We start from the raw sequence: 27,500 nt of genomic DNA on the forward strand, positions 1-27,500 counted from the left end.
TTGGCCCGCAGAGAGGAGGCAGATGGTCAGTTTATTATTGGGGAAGGGGAGCGTTGCGGGGAGGAAACGGCAGCCGTAACTCCTTCACTGCATCCGCAGTTAACTACTCGTAATGACCTCCCATCTTGGCTGTTTGGAGGTTATTGGAGGCATTAACATATTTTGGTCACTTTTAGCTCTATAAGAAAACGTCACAGTCACACAAGGTGTCTTAAGTTCAGTTTGTCGTATATGATGGACAACATCCACCTCACTAGTGGCTGGTTTAATCAGGTGTATAGAGACTGTTAGCACTAGTGTAAATAACATGCATTATAGGCTATCATGAATATTTTACACACACATTTATGCACATAGCACATATGCATGACCCAGACTTGATAAGGAGAGCTGACTGATCAAATACTGATGTGACCTTATCAACAGCTCCTAGGATGTTGCAGATGGTCAACACTCACACACACACACACACACACACACACACACACACACACACTCACACACAGGGAGGCCGAAGGAAGGGAGGGACAGGGAGAGAGGAAAGGGAGAGGGGGAGTAGGAGAAGGAGACTGTACTGCAGAGGACATGGACCTTTTCCCTGCTGTTGTACTCTGATATGCTCAGGGGACCCATGACTTCACTCCTCAAAACAGGGCCCAGTCCAAACCTCCCTCCCTCCCTCTGTCCAGAGTTACACTCCATCCCCACTCACCCTATTTTCTTCCCATTTCCTGATTCTTAGCCTGGTTTATCCAGACCTGCTACTTTGTTTCACTTTGTGAAGACAGTCTGGCCTCTCACGTTTGGGAAACGTTTCCAACTCGGGTGTAGACTTGCATTAACCAATAACCAACCACCAGCATAACCAATCACATTGCCAGGGATTCCTAACATTATTTCCTACCTTGCCTAACCTTAAAAAACTGATGATAAACCACATCAGTCAGGAAACAATCTATCTAGGCCCACCGTGGCTGTAAATAAAACATTTTTCTGACTGCAATTTGTTGATGTTTACATCATTTCTACTACCATTTATCACAGGCACTTTTCAATTTGAAAGCTAACGTCATCCCCTCTTATCACTGATTGGCCCGTCACCCTGGCTGTCCAAGGGAAACGTTATATTGTGAGATGCCAGACTAGTATCTCAGTGAAATAAAAATCAACGCAGATACAAGGTGGGCGGGGACAGGCTACATGATTCTTCCTTGTAACCCATTCATCTTTTGTCAGTCACGCTCATTTCATGTTTGTCTTTTTTTTAAATAATGTTATTTTCTAAATGCAGCATAGACCTTCACTCATCATATTATAAACTTGCACCTCTTTGATCAAGTCTGACCTCAGTCCTACTTTCCACTACATTGTCTTGCTTGTGTTTACATTTTTCCTCCAGTTTAGACACCCTTTAACTTTCATCTTTTCTTGGACCATAGCATACCATGTTTTGGCCATTAAATAGCCTTAGTTGCTGATATAGCTTTAACCCAAAAAAAGAAAGAAACAAACAAAATCAGCTTTTCTTGGTTTCCCTCCCATTCTGCAGCATCTTTGTGTAAACTCCTCCACCCTGCCCTCTCCCCCTCTCTTCCTCTCCTTCATCCTCCTCTCCTATCCTCTTCCTCTCCTTCATCCTCCTCTCCTATCCTCTTCCTCATTAATGCATGCTCAGATGAATTATACATATGTGGAGATGTAAGTTGGTGAATGTCAGCAGATGCATTCCTTGCCTGCATTAGCAGCGCTGGTGTGTAAGCTAATGTTAGGTTGTTAGCAGCAGGCCTTTGAATAGCTCCCTCTCAGCGGGCTGCACTTAACATTGTTTTACTTAGTAAGCATGCTTGGATTAGCAGATATTATTTGAAATATACAGAAGTATGATTAACCCCCCAAGCATTCTTGATTATTAAATATTACTGACTCTATCAAAGCAGATTAAGAGAAGCCAGAAGAAAATAATAATAATTAATCCATCTCCCCTGCAGTAGCAGTTCAGAAGCTGAATGCCATTTGAAGTTGGACTAAGTTTGGCATTTCCATGTTTGCGCTTTTCTGATGCTTGATATCTTTGATATGAAAGGGTCTTTTTCCTTATCATAGCACATAACTCAAAGGCTAGAGAGCATTGTGGAAGGAAGGGGGTCCTACATGAAAGCATTGGTAAATGTGCTTGTGCGAGTGTGTGTGTTTGTGTGGGCGTGTGTTCATACAGATGTAGAAGCCCATCGACCCCCTCCCCCAGACACACACTGACACACACATTTAAGCACCACACACACACACACACACACACACACGCACACTTGGGTTAATTATTCATTTAACGTCTCACTGCACTTCTCCAGTTCTCTGACAAGTGTGAGTGTGTGTGTGTTTCACTGTGTGTCAGCATCTCTGAGACACACACACACAACACACACATACCCACACACATCCACAGACTATATGGTAACACAAGATCTTTCTGTGGCTAATGTAATTTAATCAGGATTTGGTATGGAGATTTTTGTAAAGGAGTTTCATAGATACTGTACTCCTGGCCCAGTATGATGGAATTTGTGTGTGTGTGTGTGTGTGTGTGTGTGTGTGTGTGTGTGTGTGTGTGTGTGTAGCAGGCCAGTGCAGTAGAGGGGTCATATTTGATCTCTCAAGGACACACAGAACCCTTTTGCTTTGTCTCTCTTTCGCCTCTGTCGATCAGTCTGTCTGCCTACCTGTCTCTCTCTCATTCTGTATGGCTGCCTCTCTCTCTCGCTCTCTCTCTCTTTCTCTCTGGCTATCTGTCTGCTGTCTGTCCCTCTGTCTGAGCCCAATCTCTGAGTCAGTCAGTCATACACAGAGTCGCTGAGACAGAGGGTCTCATGCTGCCACTACTCTCAGGGCACTGCTTTTCAGGAGGGCACAGTCGATCACACTGTCAACCGTAGTCTGGAACGTTCTGTTGCCAAGGATTAGAGACACCTAACTTCTGTGGTGAATACCCACACACACACACACACACACACACACACACACACACACACACACACACACACACACACACTTTCTCTCAGACACACTTTCTCTCAGACACACTGTGCACCGCAGACATTTACTGCGGAAGGCAGTTTTTCCAACAGATTGAGCTGTGACCTGATGCCAACCCTTCGTCCTGTGCCCTACTGTGAAGCTGTGGGTAGAAGCACACATGTTCACATCACTAGTGAAGATGTTGCCAGTGGTAGGACGGTGAAGAGTCATAGAACTTACATAAATGAAAATACCAAACAGACATTTTGGGGTATTTTCCCTTGAATTATACTGTAATTTCCCAACTATTAGCCACTGCTTATCCATTGATTTTGTAAAATTTCTTCAGCTATGAGGTTAATACACGGGGGCAGTTAATATGGTATTAATATGGTTTTGTTTCTTTTAACTTGCATAAAACACTGTCCTGCGGCTTATACACAATGCGGCTAATACACAGGAAATTACTGTACTCTTCAAAGGGTCACAAACAACCTCTTACTTTGCGAGGTGTTGGATGTTTCAGTGACAGCTTTGAGATAATTATTGACACAAAAAATATGACTCAACTATGCTGTGATATGCATTGGTATGCAATCATTATCGTCTGCATTATGCAAGCCTAGTAACACACTTATTATAACTGAGCCTTTTACACAAACTGACTCTCATATGGAAATGAGCTTATGATTGATGCCTCCATGAATGTCTCTTAGTTGTTTTTTTACATGTGTGTGTGTATTTGCTTCTGCTGTTTATAGTGTACAGTATATTCAGTATTTAATATTAGACATGTTGGTGTGTGAGCACATTATTATATGTTACTGATGCTTTTGATAAAGATTGAATGAGACTAACACTGGCTAGAATAGATTTTCATCTGTCAAAAGAAGTAAAGTAACAAAGGCAAATATCTGAAAAAGCCTTTAATTAAACATGGCAACTAGTTAAAAGCACATGGGTCTATGCCATATTGGCCTTCTTCCAACCTTCTTCAGGGCATGAATGTCATGATTTTCATGTCTTCTGTGCACAAAAGCAATGAAGAAAATATATTTGGATTTGCATTATGACATATTTTAAGCCAAGCTATGCCAATTTCTTAACTTTACATCTGGTCAGTCTATAATAATAATAATAATAATAATATTTATTTATATAGCACTTTTCAAGCATTGAGCACAAAGTGCTTATAGTCAGTATATCCATCTCCCTCTGCCAACTTTACAGCAGGTGACTTAAAGACAGCATGCATTCACAGCTGCATTGCAGTGTGTGTGTGTGTGTAGTCCTCTTCACGGAGGCTTCACAGTATTGATGAGTCGTCACCACCCTTTGCTGTCAATTGCTGCATTTGATTTCAGGGTTGCTTCTCAATCTCTACGTGATTTTAGCGTGTAGTACAAAGTGTGTGTGTTCTGCCTATGCCTGCGCTCTGAACACAGTATACTGCAATGCAGTTACACATTGTGTTCACACCTTGTGTTCGCAGCATAGCTTATTACACTATATGTTAGAATACAATTGTCTTTACAATGCTTGTGTGTTACTATTATTGTTATCTGCATGAACCCTTCCATTTTTATGATAATGTTATACAACTTTGCTGTTGGTGTCAAAAGTTATGGCTGTTTGGTATTAACATTAAAGCAGCACTACAGCTATTGGTCTAAAACTAGCGAGATAACTATCTAAAGAACCGTATTGGCACTGCTGGAGGCTTGCTAACTTGCTAAGTGGTGACTTTCGATTATATAGTCTGCAATGTTGTGTTGTGACTGGTTTACTTACATATTTGTGGTGTGTTCCTATCTGGAACACAGAACTTTATATAGCTTTATAGCATATCCTGGTTAGCTTGTGGTTACTACACATGTGTTTTTCTGTCCTTCACACCATATACTGAATTTAAAAGTGATACCAAAATGATTTACCTGATGAAGGCAAACCTCAAAAACTATTGAATTGTTGCATAGCATTGCTTTGATATTGGTTGTTCTGTCAGCTTTGCTTAGGAGTTGGCCAATTGGCCTAATTTTGGTAAAGGCATCTAATATTGAGTTAATAGTGTTTTTATTGGAGATTGGACAGCTACCTTTTGTCTACTATGGTCAGTAAAATGTGCTTTGTCATAGTTAATCTCTTTACGAGCAACTGCAGTTTGGAGCCCTCCACACAGGGGTTGTGGTTTGAAATGTTTATTAGCGGTGAAACTGCTTGCTTTGGCTGCATGGTGAGGTCGATTACAGGAACAGATGGTCAATGGGGAAGAGTCCAGGATGGCCCTAGGAGACTGTCTGCAGTCAAAGACACAGACAAGGGGAGGGGGAGAGTCAGCAATTATAGGCGTTTAGCTAGTTACTTTCTTTTACTTTATTGGGACATAACCTTCTTCATAATCTTTCTTGCTTTAATATTTGATATAATAATATTTTGGTAGTGAAACCATGTTCATTGCTTTCATTTTTGCTCCCCATCTATTACACCTATTACAGAGTTAGTTGTGTGTGTGTAGTTCATGTTTCTTTTGACATCCTCAAGGATGTTGTATCCTCAAATCCAACTAAGTATTAGAGATAAGCAAAGGAACCCTAAGAGGGTCAGGGAAAAGCTGATAAGAGAGAAAGAGAACTCAAACATCAGTCAACTAGCATTGTGGATTACCCTGAGAAATACAACTTTAAATCTGTGAGCAAACAAACTGAACACAATTGTGTGAAGATGACAGATGTAAATTAGCTTATAGCTAAATTATGTGTTGAATGTTTGCTGTACACACTCCTTGTCACTTTGGCAAATAGAAATATGAAAACTTGCTAAGCCACTAACGTTTGGTAGCAGGAAAAAAAACAGTTGAGTTCTTCAAATATTTACATATTCAACAAGACAAACCAGGCTCTCTCAGAATCTGAATGTTGCACTTCACTTCACTTTAGGCGTTTATAGTTGAGGCTACATTAAAGGAGTGAAAGAATTTGTCGGTGACTGTGAGCTGTGGCAGTCCTGGGTCTGTTGGTGCCCTGAGGCGAGCTCCTCATTCTGAACGTTCCCCATCCCCAACACTCTAGCTGCCCACACTACCCTCCACCGTCCATCCCCCCCTCATCTCCACCCATGTCTGGAGGTCTGAAGCTCGCAGCCATCTCTGCTGCAGGGTCCAGTTCCCCTGTCCTCCGAGTCACATTCACGCAGGCGAGCAGGAGCAGCCACAGCTCCAGAGCCGCGCCACTGCCGTAACTGAGACCTCAGCGAAAACGAGCTTGCGTCGGTCGGCCCTCGTGTGTGTGTGTGTGTGTGTGTGTGTGTGTGTGTGTGTGTTTTTATTGCACATCACATACTGCCACCCAGTGGAGTGATGGCGTGCTTGTCACTGAAACACAGAGGATGCCTGCTGGCTGTCTCACAGAGTTGTTTGCTCGTATAAGTGTGTGTGTGTGTGTGTGTGTGTGTGTATCTGTGTGTGTGTGTGTGTGTGTGTGTGTGTGTGTGTGTGTGTGTGTGTGTGTGTCTGCGTGTGTGGCACTTTCTCCTGGTCAGGGCCCCCGAGGGAGCTGCTGAGTGTGTGTGGCCAAAGGTCAGCTCACCTGTCGGCAGTCCCAGGGGTCAGGAGGTCAACTCTGGGACAGCACAGGGCAGCAGCACTTGCCCTCGCTCTGTCACAGACAATATAACTACCCTTACAAACTGGGGGCAGCTGCTCTGCCACAGCACAAGTGGAAGGCTTCTTTTTTTAAAAGAACAGAGAATGTCAAGATTTTCCGCTTACTCAAGGAACGCTCCACAGCACTCAGCAGGTTCTGGGCTTCTGTGTTATTTCTTATGAAGATGACAGTGACCCAGACCTTATGTAATAACTCTAAGCACTTGGAGAAGTCTGCTTGTGTAGTTAATGTGTAACATAGTTTTCTAGTGCAGACAACAATGGAGAAAGTTTCAGAAAGTACAGTACATTTCAGTAGAAAGGCTCTGACACCTCTGAATGATTTTGCCCTCACAAAGAGCCCTTTCAGATTATTACTATAATTGGCCATCAAGCAAGTCTTATTATAATCATTCCAGTTTTTTTCCCTGTCATTTGCCTTTACACTGAGGGAGAATAGAGAGGTGACATGATGAGAAGATGGATTCAATTCCTCATACAGTCTACATTTGATGCACTCGAAACAGAGGAAACAGGTTCTGGTATGAAAGACATACACATATAAGACACTTTCTTATAGTAGAGGAGACCTTTGATATCAGCTGGACCAGAAGTCTTCAGCAGAGAATCCACAAACCAGTGGATCATAGCTGCAGTTCACCATCAGGAAAGATTTGAGCTATGGATATGGGAGAGAAGGGAGAGAGGGATTGAAGCACATTATCATAATTTACGGAAATGCGTGTATTTCTCTGCATTTCTCTGGAAATGTTGTCCATTCTGTAGTTCATAGGTGTCCATTCAGGTGCGCTCATTACTCGGCAAAGCACCACTTCAATGCATCATCTGCACATTTACCATATGGATATAATGACATGAGTAGCATCATCTGCACATTTACCATATGGATATAATGACATGAGTAGCATCATTTGCATTTGTTTAATCTCCGCCTACATGCCGTTTATATAGATATTGCAAAGCATGATCTTCTGCCCTGTGGGTATCTGCTGTTGGAACACACTGAGTCATGCGGAGGGGCTTGTGTGTCTGGGAAAGGGATGGAGATGTGTGTGACCCGGGGTCCGAATCGGCTGTTAAGCTACCTTTGATTAAACACGCACAGCTGAAGGGGATTGCAGCCTGCCGGAAAAAGGATGCACTCACTTTTTGACATTATGACTTAATGAGGTCTCTGAGCAAGTGACCCAATAGTGAGGACACTGTGAATACATACACACACACACACACACACACACACACACACAAACATGCAGTGGGAGAGGAGAGGAGAGCAAGAGAGAGTATAAGGGAGAAGGAAGAAGGGAAAGAGAGGAGAGAGAGAGAGAGATTCATTGCACCCCCACAGCCCAACCTTTGATTTTTGTGGTTTGTTTGTTTCTGACTTTTTATCTTCGTGTTCCCCTTATGGCTGGTGTGAGTTGCTTAGCAACCAAGCTATCGGGACCTGATTGTTGCCATGACGATGTGGCAGGGTATCATGTAGAGAATAGAGATGGGAGGAGGGGAGAAGGAGCAATGAGAATGAGAGGTGGGAAGGGAACGAGAGAGAATGCAGAGAGAGAGAGAGAGAGAGAGAGAGAGAGAGAGAAAGGTTTAGAGCTGATGTATGGATGAGTTTTGAGAATATTGCACAGAAAGTGGGCAGGTAGGAAGATGACCTAAACGTAGGCAGGAATGGATAATGCCGGAGAATGAAGAGAAGGAAGGAAGGAAAAAGGGAGGACAGGAGAATGAAAGAGGGATTGTGAGAGGGTGAGAGAAAGATGACAAAAAAATGCAACATTTATAAATATTCAGATCAGTCATGTGCTGGCAGAGAGACGCAATAGGAACTCCAACACTCTCCAAAGAGCAGCTCACTCCAAAGAGAATCCAGTGCTAATCTGGCAGTCCTCCATGCCAGGTCTGAGCCTGATCCCAGCCAAATCCGGGCCAGAGTCACTCTTTATCTGGGACACTATGGCATAACTCATTATTGTATGCGTATTCATGAATACAGGGTTGCCACAATGGAAGTTGATTTGGATTCCTCTGCATAGACTGAGTCCAGTATAGACAAGAGAAGGTTCATTCATGTTGAACAGCATTTTACGCCCTACTCCTCTATGCAAACATCCCTTATCCAACTCCCCTCCAAACATCCCATCTAATGTTTTTTTTTTGGAGATTTGTATAAACGACCATAACTGTTAATACTCACTGATTCATGAAATGTCATAAATCCTGATAAAAAAAAAACACTCAAAGAATAAAACTGGCAAGAGGCTTCTCAAAGAGGGAATATACAGTTAACAGTAATGTGTGAATAGTACAGTTGGAAGAACAGTTATTAGGTATTATCATTGAATAGGCCATACACATTTTATGTGTTCGAGGCTAGGCGTTAATAGATGTTATTAATAGGTGTTAGTATGTCTAATTGAATTTTAGGAATTGGATTCAAAGTTTGACTTTGAATAGTCAGTCAGATTTACTGTATATTTTTAAACTGTCCCTATTAATAAGATCCCCTTTTTGTAATTGTATGTAGGTATCAGAGCTTCATGTTGACATTTACAAAGATTAAACAAATATTTTATAAATATAGCCTATAAGACGCTTAATAAGTCATAAAGCCTATGTGTATTTCTAACTAGGATGATTGCTTTCCATCTGTTGTATGGTCACGATTAGGCTCCTGTGCCATTTAAGGTTTTCTGTGCTGACAGCCCATGCTTCGTCATGGGTTACTGACTTGGGCTGCTTGATCAGGGGTCTGTGGCCCAAGAGTGCTTGGGGGAGCGAGGGAGTTTGTTTATGTTGTTTACTGAGATGAAATTGTTTACAGTGTTGCCTTTGCTTACTGCGCCACTCATTAATTACCACCCCCTCTGTAGAGGGGCAGTCACAGCCCTCACACACAGCAGTGCCCAGAGCCAAGGCTTACATCACAGAGAGAGAGGGACAGAAAGAGAGAGAGAGGGATAGAGAGAGGAAGGGAGAGAGAGAGAGAGAGGGAGGGAGGGAGAGAGACTGGAACTGAAAAGCAAAAGATGAAAAGGGTCTTGTCCTGCACAATGTCACAGCTGTTGAAATGACTCGACTTAGCATGCAAGCTATCAGAGAATTGAATGGCTTTTTTGACAGCTGAGCGTGATCAATGTGTTAGAAGTCAATGGAACTATAAAGTTGGAAGGACCAACCAAGGTCCAAATGGTCTGTATCTTGTTTGTGTGTCCATATTAGTTTGTATGTGTTCAGTCTCTACCTATGGCGTCACTACAAGTCTCCTCATAGCTCCCTACCTTCTCTTGTCATATAGCTCCCCTAACCAGAGTGTCAAGGAGGAGGAAGTGAAATGGGAAATGCGATAGAGGATATGAGATCAGATAGGTGAGAACCAAATCTGCAGGAGGGAAGGCTAAAGTTGTGGAAATGAGGGAGGAGAAGTGTGTGTGTGTGTGTGTGTGTGTGTGTGTGTGTGTGTGTGTGTGTGTGTGTGTGTAAACAGCACTGTATGTTTGCGTTTACAAAAAAAGGAGAGAGGAAAGAGAAAACACTTAAAAAGCGTAGGTGAGATTCTCTCTTTCGCTCTCTCGCTCTGTCATGCTCCCTCTCTCTCTCCTACCTCTCTCCGTCTCTGTCACACGCATATTCATACATTCAGTGAGTCACTGTAGGAACAGCCTGCCAGTTTTTTCTGTATTCGGACCGGAGCAGTTACACTAAAATATTACCCGGTTCTAACTTGCTTCCTGGAAAAACTCTCTCTCTCCCTCCCTTTCTCTCTCTCCCTCTCTTTTTCTCTCTCTCTCCTTTTCCCTCTCTCTCTCTCTGTCTCTCTCAATCCTCTACAACACCCCCCTTCCCCCTACCTCTCCTCCCCTCCCCTTTTCTTTTTTATTTCCCCCTTGCCTATCCACAGCCTCCCTCCCTTTCTCTCTCTCTCTCTCTCTCCTCTCCTCATCCCTCTCTCCTCTCCTTCATTGCGGGCACGTAGACGGCTGTTTTTCTGTGTTTGTTGCTGATGAAGGGACGTGCTAAGCTTCCCCTCCTTTGCTCGTGTGTGGTAGGTGCATTTTTACTTCTGGCAAATGCTACTGTCTCTCTCTCTGTCTCTGTCTGTCTGTCTGTCTGACTGTCTGTCTTTCTCTGTTTTCCATGGTGCCGTTTCTGTCTCTCATGCTCTGAGAAGCTGGCTCGTGTCATTGACAGATCATGTCGGGTCTGAGGAACTAGACTGTTTGTCTTTCTGACTGTCTGATGTTTGACGCTGATGTGATTTATGTAGTATTCATGCCTGCTCGAGTGTCTGTGTGTATGTGTGTGTGCGCGTGTATGTGAGTCTGCCTCGCTGTTGGTGACTCTGCATGTGTGTGTGTTAATGTGCGTGTGTGTGTGTGTATATGCGTGTGAGCAAAAGTAAGGGACAAATTCTCATACTCCTTCTCTCATTCCTAGGTGTATTGTTTTGGAAATACTACATGGACATTGAGCCTGGGTTGTTTTTAGTTTTGTAGTCAATGTAAATATGCATGGCCTTGGGCGCTCCTGTGCAGGTATGCTTCATCATGTGTTTTGGCTTGGCAGGATGCTACGTAGGTCCCTTGTGTACTTGTTGAATATATGCAAAAACAAGTGTGTGTGTGTGTGCGTCTGTGTGTGTGTGTCAGAGTGGGATGGGAATGCATACATCTGATTATGAATAAATTGATCATGTAGTGCAGTCCCAGTGCTAACCCATGCTTAATTAGCTGAGTGGTCATAAAGCATACTGCCACAGGGTTAGAGCAGGAAAGACCTGGCTAATGAACACACACACACACACACACACAAGGAATTCTAAGCTACATTTATTGGGTGGTTAAAAAGGAATTTGTTTCCTCCTGCTTTTCCTCTGACTCACTCTTGTTCCTTATTACTCTTCCCTATTCCCACAAACACGTAAACAACATTCCCCCTCTTGCCTGTTCTCCCTCTTGCCTGTCCCCCCCCCTCTTGCCTGTTCTCCCTCTTGCCTGTTCCCCCCCTCTTGCCTGTCCCCCCCCTTGCCTGTTCCCCCCCTCTTGCCTGTTCCCCCCCCTCTTGCCTGTTCTCCCTCTTGCCTGTCCCCCCCCTCTTGCCTGTTCTCCCTCTTGCCTGTTCCCCCCCTCTTGCCTGTCCCCCCCCTCTTGCCTGTTCTCCCTCTTGCCTGTTCCCCCCCTCTCTGTTTGCCCACACCACGTCACTGTCTTCCCTGATGAAGCAGCATTGCTAATGCATCCCATAGAATATTCATATCAGTCCTGATGTCTGCAAACACACAGTTAAAGCACAAATTGAGCTGAGACAGGACGGATAGATAGAGATGGATGGATAAATGAAGACAGGAGTAGGGAGTGAAAGGTGTGTGGATGTGTGTGTGTGTGTGTGCGTGTGTGTGTGGGGGGTCAAAAGCCATTGGGCCGTATATGAGTGAGGGGAAGCTCCTTCGTACTTCCTGTTGTGTCCAGCATGGCCATGTGCTTACATGCATACAGTATGTGTGCTTGTCTGTTTGAGGAGGAGACACACTTAGAAAAGAACAGAAGATTGAAGTGGACACACACATACGGAGAGAGAGGCATAGAGTGGTATATGCAGAAAGAGAGGTATAGAGAGATCTATATGTGAATATATTGTTCAGTGTTCTTATGCTGATTTTCACATACAGCGGGCCTATGCATACAGCGGGCCTATGCACCAGTCCTGTGATTTATGAGCTGCTCTGTAAGGCAAGTGGCCACATAGCCGATGTCATGCTTTGAGTGACCCGCACCAAATGGGGTTGGATCCCCCCTCTGACTGACACGGTCCTCTGGGTGGCAACAGGTGGCCCCAGGCTCCATAAATCATCCACATGGAGCAGCTATATATTTTTTGCCAAGTCATCCTGTGTCCAGAGCCGTGTGTGCATGTACCTTTTTTTTCTCTTTCTCTCTCCCTCTCTCTCTCCCACCCTCCCACCCCATCCAATCCCACCACAACCCCCCTCTCGTCTGGGTCTCCTGAGCTGTTTTCCTCAAAATGGGCCATCTCCCCTCATCAATCATCACCCAGCAGCAGGCTCCTGCACCGGACCCCCTGCATGATGCGACACCGCTCTCTCAGCGGGACTCCGCTTGTAATGAGCCCGTGTTTTTCTGTGAGGTGAAAAAGTGGTGGAGAGTCGTTTACAGCCTAAACTCACAGAAACCCACTGTTTCATGCTGATGGGGTGGGGGGGACTCCTGAGAATTCATGGGAGCCACTGTTATTTTAATCAGTTTGGGTACTTCTTAATGAATGCTGGTAGATGGGTGGGGGGTCTGTGCTGTGCATCTGAATTTACATATTCACAAAACTGTTTTGATGGATGTAGTGCGCTGTATGGATTGAATGTAACAGATTAATGGAGATCTCGTTCATTTGAACTGTGCAGTGTAATTGTTTCTTCCAAAACATCAACAAATGCTTGCAGTAAGTAAAACTTTGTCTTTCTCAGCCTAAAGATGGTCACAGCACAGATTAAAGCCACACTGCAACAATTTTAATGTATGTATTTTGTCAGGCAGCTAATTTAGATATCATCTTCAAATTCAGGGATAGATAAACGCGTGTGTCGTTCCCAGCAGTCATCCAGCATGTGCCCTCTGTAGCCCTGTGTTCCAGCCTGGAACACACAACGAGAACCTGGAGAACCAAGAGAACCTGGCACAGCAGGACATTGCTGACTAAATCATCAAAAGACATCAGTGAACATGTTGGCAAGCTAGCAGTGCCAATGAGGCTCTGGATGATGTTTACAAGGCCTTTTAGATATCTAGCTAGCTAGTTTTAGTCCAAGACTGGCATTGAAGGGCTTAAAACTAGAGCCAGGAAGCTTGTCATCAGTCTGTCCTCCTGGCCTTTACCACATTGTGTGACTTATGAAGCCATCCTCTGCTTGTTAGTTTGTTTGAATCAGCCCATCAAATGTAACCGTAAAAACACTGATTAAGCTCTCCCTTACACACACATTAACATTACAGCTGCCATAGGTGGGGATCATGAAAGCTAGCAGATGTTGTTCTTGTCTAATGTCAAAGTAGTATCATCAATGAGCTCAGAAGCTCCAGGCTACATTAACAAATCAAAAAGTCTGTTTTGTACCATCAGCATTTTACATTATCCTCCAACCTGTCCTCTGGAATGGTTGAGGGCGTGTGTGTCAAGGAGCTCCAATAGGCCTGATGCAGTCATAAATGGGAAATGCAGCACCAGGTTACATGATTTGTTTTATCTTCAGCCCCTTTAAAAGACTCTGTCAGGAATGGGCTTTGTGCTCATGTCTAATGTTCCACTGCTATCTAGACTTGATATGTCTATAATTGAGGGATCCAACGGCAGAGTGATCACCATGTAAGGTCATAGCAATATATTTACAGTCTTAGGGATCAAGTTGTTGAATAATGACATTTCATTAGTCTTCCTCATGAATTGTTTGCAGTAGGTAAAAACAGGTCTATAAATTCGTCTAAAACAATCATGCAGCAATTATGCACAGGGTTTTTGTCAGGGCTATGCTGTAAATTGAATCACATATGAGTAATAGCAGGTATTTATAGTCGTAGTCCTCTCATGACTGCATGGAAGGGTCATATTTCCATATTTATAGTGTCCTGTTATGTCATTCTTGCTCTAGGTTAACCAGAGAGAGGCCAGATACTGTCAGCACCACTGGCTGTTTTAAGAGACATCATTTTGTTGATGGCGGTGAAGGGCTTGGGAGATAGAACAGAAAGAAGCAGGGGGCTCTCCACTTTGTCTCTGTGCTGCATGTTCCCCTTGCTCACGGGGGCTCTAACAGACAGTGTGCCGTCATTGTGCTCAGGCCACTGTTGTCCTGTTTTTTTTTTTATGCATTCCTGTCCTGGGTTTTTGTGTATTGCTAGTGGGGCTCACATTGCATTGAGACTCTAAGACCACCAGGCAGCCTCCACAGCTGGCTAACCGTTAGGGAATCCCCGCCCCTGCAGATGTTGTCATGGAAACCAGCAGGCTCAGATGGGAGTCCCTCTTTAGCGGCGCACTCTCGTCCAGCGCACAAGCCCACGACCACACTATAACCCGCAGTTTCTCCCATAGTATCCTAATCCTAACATGCTGCTCACCAGCTCCTAGTCCACCGCACTGTCCACCCTACACATGTCCTATCACATGTCCATACATTTAGAAATAATATTGCATCTTAATAACATACTTCTGACTTGTTTCTGTTACATAAGTAATACCCTAATCAGTATTTAGAGGCTCAGCTCAAAAGTACAAACAATATTATCATGGATATATAATATGGTAGGCTACATTAGGCATACACTGTTTTTTTTTATGTATGACATCTGACACACAGCACATAAAGATTCTGCTGAAAACATAGTGCCCCTAAGCCAGGTTCTCTTGGCTGAGTTTGTTCCTGATATGATCATAATGTGATTGTACACTTCACTTCCTCACTAAAAGCTTTCGTCTCCTGTTTGTAGTGTAGCCAACTCTAACACAGTTATGGGCATAGAGTATCATGTAGCAAGCAGGGTGATTTTGCCCTGATTTGTACGATTATGTAATACAATGCAATTTCTATTTGCTTATCTTGGTAGCTCATTGATCTGTACAAGTTCTCCAATGACAATATTTACTGTGTGTATGTACATGCATGTATGTACTGTATGTAAATAGAGCCTGTCTGCTGCAGGTGTGTGTGTGCGTGTGTGTGTAAGCCTGTATAAGTGAGTGAGTGTGTGTGTGTGCTTTTGAGGAGCGTAGACAGCATCACTTACAACACAGACATGATGAGTTCATTATGATGAGTCTGCACTGAGCCAAATCCATTACCTTGTGCTGATTCAGAGAGCTGCTGTAGTTATGACTCTGTAGGTCCTGATCAATGCTTAATAACCATGCATTACTCCAGCAAACCCCTTCAAATAGTGCACAGTCATCAACATATCAGAGACATTTAGCTGTCTGACCATAATTGAGATGATGGTAGGAACTATTGGAGGTGGTTTTTAATTGTGTTGGATATGAATTACATACTCATAACTAGCAGAGGTCTCATGGTAGTAAAGGCAGGAAATTGCATATGCATGTGAGTAAGACCAAAGCCCACTGTCTTTATGTGGGAGTAGATGAGATCAATAAGGTATTTGCTGGTAAAGATCTATTCTACTCTCTCTCTTCAAAAATGGATTTTCAAAGGGCCTGTGACCAGAAAGCAGAATGGCAGTCTGTATTGGCATGCCGTAACCTGACACTGATTTTGAACAACAATTGAGACATTTATCCAAAGTGACACTAGAATAACATTTAAGCTATCAACATTTAAGCTATATGTCACAGCAGTGATGCAGGAGACTGAACCTTGTCACGACACTGTCAAAGATTCCATGACATTCACATCCATCTGTGATACTGCTCCTGCCTCTCAACTTATTCAAATACAGTCATTTCTTTATGTAATCATCTTGTGACTTCAGCATTACAGTGCCATGCAAGTTTGATAAGCAAGCACATAATTGTACTGTAGATAGGTCATATTGGGATATCACTGTGTCACTCACAAGATAAATACATTGCGATGTCACTGCTTCTAGAAATGACATGTTCTGAGGGATCTGAATAGCCCAATAGCAACATTCAGAAACATTCATTGGAGTTTAAGGAAACAAGGAGTCCATTTAACAAAGAAGTGGTGGCAAAAAGACTCTACAAAGACGACAATTGTGTCAGAATTAGTTTGTTCAATGTATTAACATCTCATTGTAAAGAGAAGCAAAACTAGTTTGTGTAATAAGTCTGATGTAACATGGAAATAAGTGTGATAATATAGTCATGTCTCTCTTTCTCAGCACAAAGCCAGACAGTAAACAGGAATAAATAACTTTACAGCAATAATCAATAAAGTTTGCTTAGAGTTAAGAAAAGCCCTCAAGTCCTCAAGCTTAGGGGATGATGTCAACCATATTCACTGTTTACATTTCCCCAGATGGGCTGTTCTCAGGCCCCCCGGTGGATTAAAGTGGATTGGAAGTGAAAAAAAGAAACCTAAACAACAAACAATAGGTCAAATCATGTTCGACAATAATCTTGCAGCATGGTAGCTTACAAAGAACCTATTAAGTGATGAGTTTATAGTGTACTTTGTAGTTGTGTGATATGGTTGGTCAGGGCCTACTGTTACAGTACTGTTACTGTTAGCCTGTTAGAAAGGATATCCAACCTGATTGCTCAGACAATGGACATGTACCTGACATGAACATATTACAGATTGATCACCCAGTGAGAAGTTATAACATAAAATGTTTTTAAAAAGAGCTAATTAAAATAAAATAAACTACAATGATGTGGCTGCTAAAATAGTTCAGCTTAATAGATAGAGGGATCACTGCTCTAGATTGAAATGCTACTCCATTGTGCTTGAGTTCTGTAGTTTGTCATCTTCCAAATGAGTGCCTTCCTTATCATTCCTTCTCCGTCCGTCAACCACGTGCATTTATCACAGATGTCTGAACAAGACCCCTTTGTAGTCATGCCATGGTGATGTGCTATATTATGATAGTGTGTCTGTCTCATCCCTCTCACTTATTTGTGGCGGCCCACCACAATATCAACATTGACCACCACACAATGATTTTCCGGGTTGTACTAAATTGTGCTTGAATCTGGTTAGCATCATAACCACGCTGTGCTAATTTATCTAAAAACTGTTGCATTCAAGTTAATTCTGCAAACCTACCACCACAAATAGAATTCAATTCTGTAGGAAACACTGAACTATTATAATTTTGTCGCTTGATGTCTGTACTGGGTAACAATTTGTTTTTCATTTGATACATTTTATCAGTAATATTACTCTGTAATGTGAAGAACACCAAGAGTGAAAGTGAGTATTCAGGCATGGTCTTATTATGTATGTCCAGTAGCTTTATCCCTGTATACAAAACTGATAGTTTCTCATGCGAGAATGACCGCATGCAGGCTAGACATTTCTTGCACTTGTATTAGCATAAAATATAGATAAAACATACATAATCATGGATTTATCTTACTCTTTGCAGTATTATAGGCCTATGTCATATTAGTATCAGTCTACTCAACAAGCCAACTTCTAGGTCTACAGCTGAGCATGAATGTGTTTGTTACAAAGTTATGACACATGACCACAGGTCTCTTTCAAATGCATACATAGTGGAGAGAGAGAAAAAGAGAGAGAGAAGAAACATCTAGTCTAAATCTTTTTTATCGTAAGTGCTGCCTCCACACTGAAGCCAAGGTCGAGACTATTTTTGAACACACATATCCATGGAAACCAGTCTTCCACTGAGAAGAACGGTAACGTTTTGTTCAGTAGTATGCACTATCTTTCTCTCAAACACACACGTATGCATATGATCGCCCACCACTTCCGTTCAATGCTGTGCTAACAGGGCAAAGTGGCTTGAACAGACAACAGAATGATATATCCTTGCTCTTCAAAAGAAGAGTGACGCAATACATACCTCAGTCGTTAACAGTAAGCCTACATATACTTTGGATTCTGAGCGCCTCCTGTTTCTACTGTAGGTCTTTTAACACATTTAAAAGGAGAAATACTTTCGTTGGCATGTTTGTTTGTCGTCCCCGGACGATGGCAATGAAGAGGGTTTGCATTTTAAGGTCTGTTTTTTTGTAGGTCTGGTTACTTTGCCATTTACTCAGTTGACATGACTTTTAGGTCTTCTTCCCATGGTGTCTACGGAGGTATTCCAAACCTTCCGAATAGCCTACCATATACATTACGAATTCCCCATGATTCGTTTACTTCCTTATGAGGAATGTTGTTTCCAGAAGAGTTTTCGACTTTGGTTCTCTTCCGGTTGTAGTCTGTTGCTTAATGTTGACACATTGATAGGGGGACGCTAATTCCAGACGTGTAAGGGCATCTCGTCCTCGTCACCACCGGTCATTTTTTTTCTTTCGCGGTCGCATCTGTTTTTTTTTTTAACATTGACGTCACTCTTATGAGCGTTGTGGCTCACGCCGCAGTCGGTCCTGAGATGAATGCACAATATTGCATTCACCTGATTCAATGGCGCCGCCCTGCGATTACAAGCCGCCAACACGGGTTCATATGCCACCTGTAACATTTTTTAGGCAATGGGTACATTGATGCTGTATTCCATGTACATTGTGTCCGCCCAATAAATCTCACTAGGTGTCACACTTTCCACATGGTTTAGAATCAGATTGGACTTAGCATATCCTGGTGAAATCCAGCGTAAGAGCTATACCGTAAATGGACTACTAGATGAACTTCCAATGCATCCCATAAATAGAAAGCTGTATACTCAACAGCCCCCTTCATTTTCTGATTTCCCTCAGGTTTATATAACATAATCCTACACGCCTTCTTATTTTATACCTGTGGGTTTATGCAATCAAACCCACCACAGGTATAAAATAAGAACGCAACCATGTATCATAAGGTTAATACACCCATTGTAGGCCTATTGTTATTTCAAATGTCTAATAAACCTTCAGGACCATGGACAGTTCGTATAAGCGCAAACATTTGCACACACGCCTACATTCACAGCCCTCGCCACCAGAGGGCCTACGTGCACATTGATCTAACGTTACAATAAACAAATAAAAAAGCAGAATATGAATTCTACAATGTCTTCACCGGGTTAGATAAGAGACTACTGTAAACCAATCCTTACAATGTTGTCTTTTTTTTTTACAAGGGGGTAGGCAAAAATTGAATAGTTCAAACGGTGGAACATTTACCGCTAATTACAACTGTAAAGTTATATTCCCTAGACATTCCAACTTCCAGCTTCGATTTTTGTCAGTCTTACTATGCTATTGAAGCGGTTTCTCGTTGATGTTTGTGCCTGGACTAGGATTTTACGGTCGACAGGTCACAGGGGAGAGAGAGAGAGAGAGAGAGAGAGAGAGAGAGCGCGTAACTGAAGGATGCGAAACGCCATTGGTTGTCTTGAAGTTACGAGAAATATGATCATAGAACCATATAGTTCAGAACAGTGGAGTTCAGAAGAGCACTTCGTTCTTATTGTTGGCATAACACTTAACTAACTATGTTAATGTGCCTAGTGCTAGCTAGGATGGGAGTCCATGCGCGTCGGTGTTTGAGTGTTTGTTAGTACAGGGACGGTGATTGCCTTTCATATCAACCTGCCTTTCACATCACCTCCACGCCTATCCTAGTCAGTCTCCAGCATCCAGCGGGACGCTGGGGACAGATTGTAGTCTGTGGGGTCTATGGGTGTCGACATGATGTCTCCGCCTCTGAGGAATTTGAAGTGCTTTTCCCCGTTGATGTGCCAGTGTAAGGTTATTTGTAGCAACCGAACCCTCTCCCTCATGTTTGGGTGCAAGGTAAGCTCGGAGCGGGAGTAACATTTCTGCCTCATTCCCGTTTTTGCATGTGACAACGTGTTAACGGAGATAATTTGTAATACACACTGTGAAATCACAGCACGCGGAGTCGCGAGAAAAAATGGAGTGTGTAGGAGACTGCTTTAAAAATGATGAATGAACCTCTCTCTTACCCTCACCGAATCTCTCCTGTGTGTATAAGCGAACGCACGCAGGATTTACAATGCCTTAGTTATGATAGCCTACTGTACTCGCCGGCAATGTTAATACTATGACAGCTCAACTCGGACGAGTCTTCCGGTCATTTCAAACCTTAGTTGTTGCCGCAGTGTTTTCTCGCCGTTATAGTGGGGACGTATTGTTCTGGTGCATGGCCTCCTGTCGTTACTGGACAGTAATAAATGGTAGTCGAGGTCGAGACTCACTGTACATACAGTAAGTCTCCTGACTGGCTCATGTTAATTGTTGTATGAACACGAGGTTCTTGAAGGGAGAAAGTGATATGACGTGTTATTAACTAATATAGCTTTATTTACACCAAGAGATTTCACCAGAGATTTCCCCCCTATACTAGCCTAAGGGAAGCTAATGACCATGAAGAGCAGCATGCATAAATGATAGCAGTCAGAAAACATATCTGACAGATCCAATATTGAACTCAAAGTAATAGGGCCTAGATATCAGTGGTGTTCCTGTAGAACACATGAAGATAACAGTGAGAGTAACAGATAAGGCAAAACTACATGATCATTTATAGGTAGCCTACTCACATGCAGACATGTGCAAGCATATTAAGAGTCCTACTCCCTAATGATCTAATTAAGATACTCTAATCAAGACCATATCGAGTAAAGAATAGGCCTTTTGGATTCTGAAATTTTAATTAACACACACACATAAATAATTTAGGTCACTGAACTTTTCATTCTGGAAAAGATAAGCTGTGGGTAACAGTTGAACTGAAGAAGTGGAACTATATCAAACACATAATGTAGGAACAGATCTCAGGGGGGAAAATAATGAGCCATTTGTATTTATGCTTCACAAACAACATATCAATAACAAAAGTAATATTCATAAACCTTACCATAAACCAAGATTAATGTGCTGTAGTGGTACATCCCACTATGGTTAATGGGAGTTAGTTAACGATGGCAGCACATAGTATGAAAGCCTGCAGATGGCCGGCAGTGTCTACAGAGACCTGTCCTTGAGGTTGAGGGCTTCAGTTGACAGCCTTGCCTGTCTTGTAAGCCTGAGTGATAGTACCATCTGTTAGTGCCTGGGCCTTCATATTTTATAAAAAGTATGTTGTGGCACTGTGGTGCAAGTGACGTGGTGTGGACGCTCTGTGGATAGACAGAAGTGATGTTGTCCCCACCATTGCAGTTGCCCTGACATACAGTAGATTAACCTTTTTTACGGTTTTGCTGTTTTACCCCACTCACACATTGTTCACGTCTGGTGGAGAGCGCTGCTACCTCGGCCAGACAAATATTTCATCTGTATCGCACCAGACACCAAAAAATGCGCTCTGGCTGACATCCTCTGGATTGCATGGAAGTTTTTGTTTCTCTTTCTTCTCCCTCCTTTCCTCCCCCCCTCCTCCTCTCCATTTCTGAGGTATCTGAGCCAGGTATGCTGTGAATAGAGCGGTATGAATAATGGATAGGCTGGTGTTGGGTGAGCTGTGGCGGGCGGCCCGTCTCCTGTCTCTCTGTCTGCCGGTCTCTCCGGCTCTGCCTCCTCTGTGTGTGTGCTCCACAGATGGTAGAATCACTGCAGTTTTTTTAGATTCCGGAATCCGGATTTCTGGGGGGAAACAATGGCATAGCTATGGCAGCAGAGGTTGCTGTGTGAATGAATGGCCTCTGATGCTATGGCAGCACACTGTTGCTACTGGCCTCCACCGTGCCTTGGGAAGTCCGAAAGAGGATTAGAGTGAAACTGATGAGGATGTGTGTTTTCTGGCTTATGTGAGTGAAGGACAGAGTGAGGGTTGTTGAGGAAGGCCGTGTGTGGACAAGAAAAGAAAGAAATGGGAGAGATTGGGGGAGAGAGAGACAGAGCGAGAGAGAGAGGGAGAGAGAGATGTGGATAGACAAAAGGAAGAATGAGGGGAGATGTGGGTGGGGTGGGGGGTGGTGGGTAAGGCAGGGAGGGGGAGGGCGGAGATTGATGGTGCCGTCAGGTACCTGTGATCAATGGCTACATCAGTGTTTGTGTGTTTGTGGATGTTGTTAAGACACTCGAGAAAGGTAAGATAACACTAACAGCCCTTGAGTTAAGCCTCAGGCACTGTGCTGCTAAGCTCTGCAAGAGCGTCCTGGAGACTCAGATATTAGAGCTTTACTCTGAGGGAAGTTTTACTGAGGGCTTGAATCTCTCTCTCTCTCTCTCTCTCTTTTGTCTTTCTCTGTTAGTGCAGCTCTTCTGGGATTGGGTTTAACTTTCCCTGCTAATTAATTGTGGCAAAAGTGAGTTTAATCACAAATGCGGAAACGTGTGAAAGTTGCACAAAGCTGTTCTTAAGATGGCTGGTTTCCAAGGCAATCTGAGCATTTCATGGGGTCAGAATAATGATAACTCAGCAGAAAAGAAGAAGAAGAAGAAGAAGAAGAAGCCCTTCCTGTATGCACGGAGAAGGACAGAAAATCTTTAATTGAATAGACAGAAGGGTTGTCAGGTCCTGGGCCCATTTTTTTTTTAAGTCACGCCATTTATCGACCCATGATCTCTCTTTGTTCCCCTCCACATAAAGGAAGTTATGAGATGTGATATGAGGCTTGCTGTGGGATTGCTGGTGCATTATGGGGGATTGGCGGCTTTATGGTTGCTGTATGCCTGTGTATTCTCATTGGCTGACTGTGTGTAGGATGCCTACGGGTCCCCATGTGTTGCTTTATGACTGCAGTTTGCCTGCAAGGGGGTTGCAGTGTGGTGATGCGTATGTGGCCTTACAAAGGCAGTTGTGTGTATAATTGCAATGAAAACACAATGCTGCTGTGGGATGTTTATCTGCACCAGATTCATAAAGATTAGTGACTAGTGATATGAGAGTGCAGTGATCCATGTACACCATGAATATGGCTCTTAGTATATCCCTGTATGAGACCCATTGTTTTAGGAATTTGATATAAATGATAATTGGTGATGCATTCACAGTGTATTAGAAGACAAAACATATTGGTCACTCCATGGAAAGACTTTTTTCCAAGCATACTGGGGAAATCATAAATGAAAGTGAGTGATTTAAAGGAGCAGGCAGGACTTTTAATCAGAAACTAGCAACTACTAAAAAGGAAAGCAAAACTAACAGACACCAACAACAGTACAGTTAACAGAGATTAGAGAGGTATGCTACCATGCTAAGTCATGTCTGTAACACTAATTTTGTGGTGCTGTGAAAATGTTTTATTTTGTGTGTTTTTTGCGGGGTGGTCTGACCTGGACAACAGAACTGTATAATGCATAGCATTTAGCCTACAGTAGGTGGCTAGTTGGAACGGTAGATGGGCTCATCTGTCCTTCACATGATCATATAACATGAAAATCAATTTGAACATTATACCAGTTCTAGTTGGCAATAAAAACATGATTTAAAAGCTGTACATTTTTTTGCATACTGTCTCTTTAAGATTTTATTCCATATGGATCACAACTTCGCTAAAATATTTAGCTCTGATTCAGCGCTGTGTGCGTTGCCATATGGTATGATTCAGGAATGCTTGTTAAATATGGTGTCATGTACCCTGCTAAGGGATATGAGGTGGATTTAAGCAAGCTCTTTAGAGAACTCCCTTCCTGATGACTAACAAACTAATGCAGAACAGCCCACTCAAGGATAATACTCTCATCTGACATAAATTGTTACACTTAAAAACAACCTTAAGTGCAGATCATGTACTGTTTGGTGCAGCACACTGAAATGCTATACGTTTGATCCTCAGATATGGAAGCAGGGTCCATATCTCCACCTCACCGGCCAGTGGTCGTAATTTGAGCCATTTTCATAATGGAAGTGGACTGTATGATGTCATGGCACTGCTGTGGTGGCCCTGCAGAGAGGTCATCTTCACGTAATCAGATCTCGGAGGCCCGATATGAAATGGTGACTAACTAGGAGCTTCGGTAATTATTAAGGACATGAGGGAGGGTCGATCGATGGCACGTCAACCCAAAGGCCGGGATCAATCCTAACCCCTCGCTACCGGGGCCTCTGGTGTGAGGTCTTTACCGGAACATCAAGGAGCAGAAGGCCCCAGAAGGTCGACAGTGCTACTCACAGAGGAACCCAGGACTCTGTCACTCAGCAGGCAGCGCTGCAATCGACCAATCAATAACTGTGTCCTCCAAGTGCCAGTGGTGTTGGGCGGGTCCTCACTCAGCCATGTGTAATTACCATTACTCCAGACATTGATGGGACTCAGCTCTTTAGTTACACATGCACTAATGCATGTCTCATACGTTTCAGTGAGCGTGCCAAGTGCTACCATAGTGATTGTCAGGAGATTTGCAAACATTTAACTAGAAGCTGTTTCTTGCACTGGTCGTTTATACACATACAAGTTCAGGTATGAGGGGAAACATGGCTGCATCCAAGAGTCTTAAAGAGTCATCAGAGCGGAGAGTATTCCTGTGTACAGTGGGCTCCCCCGTACAGTAGAGTGGTGGTGTTTAGGCCGTCAGCGTGTTAGCGCTTTAATCTCTCGGGGCAGCATAATAATGCTCATCAGTGTGTTAGGCCCACCCCTGAGCCTCTGCACTCTGCCCACTGTAACCTACTTTTGGAGGACGCTAACGAGCGAGCCGTGGGAGAGACTCCACGGGGCTTCGCGCGCTGCCCTCAGACCCACCCGCCCGCAGCTCCACCGGCACACCCACAGCACAGCGGAGGCAGCGCAGGCTCTGGACTTGCTTTGATATATGCTGAACGCACAAGCAGGCACACACACACATGCTATATATACACACACAAGCACACACACACTCTACATCCCCCTCTCTTGCTCTCTCTCTCTCGTACACACACATATAGGCAATTTTATTATGATTATCCTTCTCTAATAGTCTTCTAACATGCCTGAATTTAATACAGTTAATTTTTTACTGTTACAATGCAAACATGTTGTATGGACATCAATACACACACACACATATAAACGCACACACACACACACACACACACACACACACACACACACACACACACACACACACACAATCACTCACACACAAATGTCAGCAATGGGTCAGGTCTACAAATCCCAGCCAACAGCAAGACCTTTTAGATGTGGTCCACACATAAAGGCTATCTGGACAAATGAAGGCAGGTCAGTGCTGTGCATTCTGGGTAACGTAGGAGCTTAGATAAAGCCAGGAAGGCACCATTAATACCAAGAACACATTAAAGTCCCACTCAGTCCAACTCTAGCCAGCTTGACACACTTCTGATCTTCCTGGGTTTAGATGTTTTCCCTTCTCTAAATCCCATTCTAAAGCTGAATTAGAGTAATTGGACAGCAAGCCCACTCTTCTGTAGCCTGCTCTTTAGCCTCTATCTCTTTCTCTTTTTCACTCTATCTCTTTCTCTCTCTCTCTCTCTCTCTCTCTCTCTCTCTCTCTCTCTGGCTAGGCTAGTGGTCAGCAGCTGCTGCCCGAGCGTCTGTTGTGGGATCAGTCCAGGGACATGGGGATTTGGTTACATTAACCTTTGGAGGTAGAGTCTGTGCATTTGATACAGACTGACATCAGTCATGTTTTGGGGGCTAAATCTAGCTGGGTAGTCTAGCTGGGGTCTATCTGGGTATTAATAATAAGATGAGTGTCACAGCGGACTGGAAGATAAGCACTGACAGTGGCTTTGACGGGGGCATTGTGTTGCTGGTAATGCTGTCTGTTTGTCCTTTGGCTTGGATTTGAAGAGAGGCCTCTGATTGGATGTCAGGGCCTGTAGCATAAAAAGTAAAAATGGCTTTGTGTGATGCATAGCCGTAAAGCATCCTCACTTCTCCACATTTTCTATCTGTGTCCCGATCTCTCTTTCTCTTCATACCATGGCCACCTTCCTCTTTTTTTTTCTTTTTTCTTGTCTTTCTCTTTGTTCCTGTCTTTGCTCTGTCATCTCCTTAAATTACTGTCCTCTGTGCGCTGCCCGTTGTTGTTTTCTTATTGTCTCCTTTCCTCCTTTTTCTCCTTCTCTCCCTCCCTCTCTCTTTCTCTCTCTTTTTTCTGTTGTCCTCCCCCCATCTTTCCTGCTCTCTCTTGACCCCCTCTCATTTTTCTCTCTCCCTCCTTCTCACTCATGTGGGGTTGCTGGCTCAGGGTAATGTGATACAACAGCAATGCTGACTGCCCCCCTCCCCCAACCTCACCTCCACGCTCCTCTGCAGTCCATTGTAGTGTTGAGTTCTCCGATGCTCCCTTTCTGAGCTGATTGTGGTACAGTCTTCATGGTGTGCTTGTGCTCGGTCTGTGCTGTTCATGCTGGATTGCACTGACCTGGGAACAGAACGCTGTGTTGTTCTCGGCGCCAAACTCACCAATCTGCTCTGTGTTCCTCTGGCGTGCTGCATGGAACATGGTGCAGATAGTTCTATTTTAATTCTGTTCTGTAAAAATGCTCTTACCTCTGTCCTCTATGTCTCAACCATTGATGTTCTGCTCGCTCTGATAACAGAGTCATGTTGACAAGGCAGCATTTCTACTTGACACCTTGAGTCTCTGTCACATTTCTGGTTGACACCCTGAATGTGAAAGTGTTAGAATTTATGTATTTTTCATATTGATGAACGCATATAGCAAAAAGCTTCTTTTCAGGTGAATCATTTTATGGGGATTATTGGAAGACACCTGCAACTCCCTGATACATTATGCACATACCCAAGCTAAATGTTTTTAGGAAAAGTAGTGTGTGTTTGTTTTCACAGATTTAGTGTGTAAGTCTTTGATTGGAATGTGGATATGTATCCCCAAAGACAACATTGACTGCTTTGCAGAGATATTTCCACCTAGTATTTCTCACTGAGCCTTAGATATTCATCAGTCAGATGCTATACAAAGTTAAGCAACTTGGCCTCAACTGAAAAAAACAAACTCTGGTTATGGACTTGGTGGAATAAGACAGCAGAGGTGGAGAGGAATGGAGTGATATTGGTTCCTCTAATCTCTGGCTTGTGCTAGTTTGATTAGCAGGCTATGAATGTTCCATTTCCTTAGGTTGCTTGTAGAGATACTGAATAACCAGAGTTCTTATTTACAATTGTCTCTCGTTTCTCTCTCTCTCTGTCTCCCTCTCATTTTCTCCCTTTCTCTCCATCTTCCTCCCCATCTCTCTCTCTCTCTCTCCCTCTCTCTCTCACTCTCTCCCTCTCTCTCTTGGCAGAAATACAGATATCAGGATGAGGAGACCCCCCCCTTGGAGCAT

At 43.4% G+C, this 27,500-nt stretch overlaps 1 protein-coding gene across 5 annotated transcripts in view; it reads left to right on the top strand.

Annotated features, from left to right (window-relative positions):
- The window catches only part of LOC121710124 (disks large homolog 4), an 82,502-nt gene that overhangs the window by 3,759 nt on the left and 51,243 nt on the right, over positions 1-27,500 (top strand). Inside the window, exons 1-2 of one of the 5 annotated variants that reach the window (XM_042094078.1) lie at positions 10,639-10,724; positions 27,459-27,500. The exon at positions 27,459-27,500 is cut by the window's right edge and continues 120 nt beyond it. In XM_042094078.1, coding sequence (XP_041950012.1) covers positions 10,683-10,724; positions 27,459-27,500 — 84 coding nt within the window. In that variant the 5' untranslated portion in view covers positions 10,639-10,682. Of the gene's footprint in view, positions 1-10,638; positions 10,725-19,957; positions 20,075-27,458 lie in introns of those variants that run through there. The other 4 variants (XM_042094075.1, XM_042094077.1, XM_042094076.1 and 1 more) reach the window with 4 other exon arrangements.

This window comes from Alosa sapidissima, chromosome 5 (assembly GCF_018492685.1).
Source record: "Alosa sapidissima isolate fAloSap1 chromosome 5, fAloSap1.pri, whole genome shotgun sequence".
Taxonomy (NCBI): Eukaryota; Metazoa; Chordata; class Actinopteri; order Clupeiformes; family Clupeidae; genus Alosa; species Alosa sapidissima.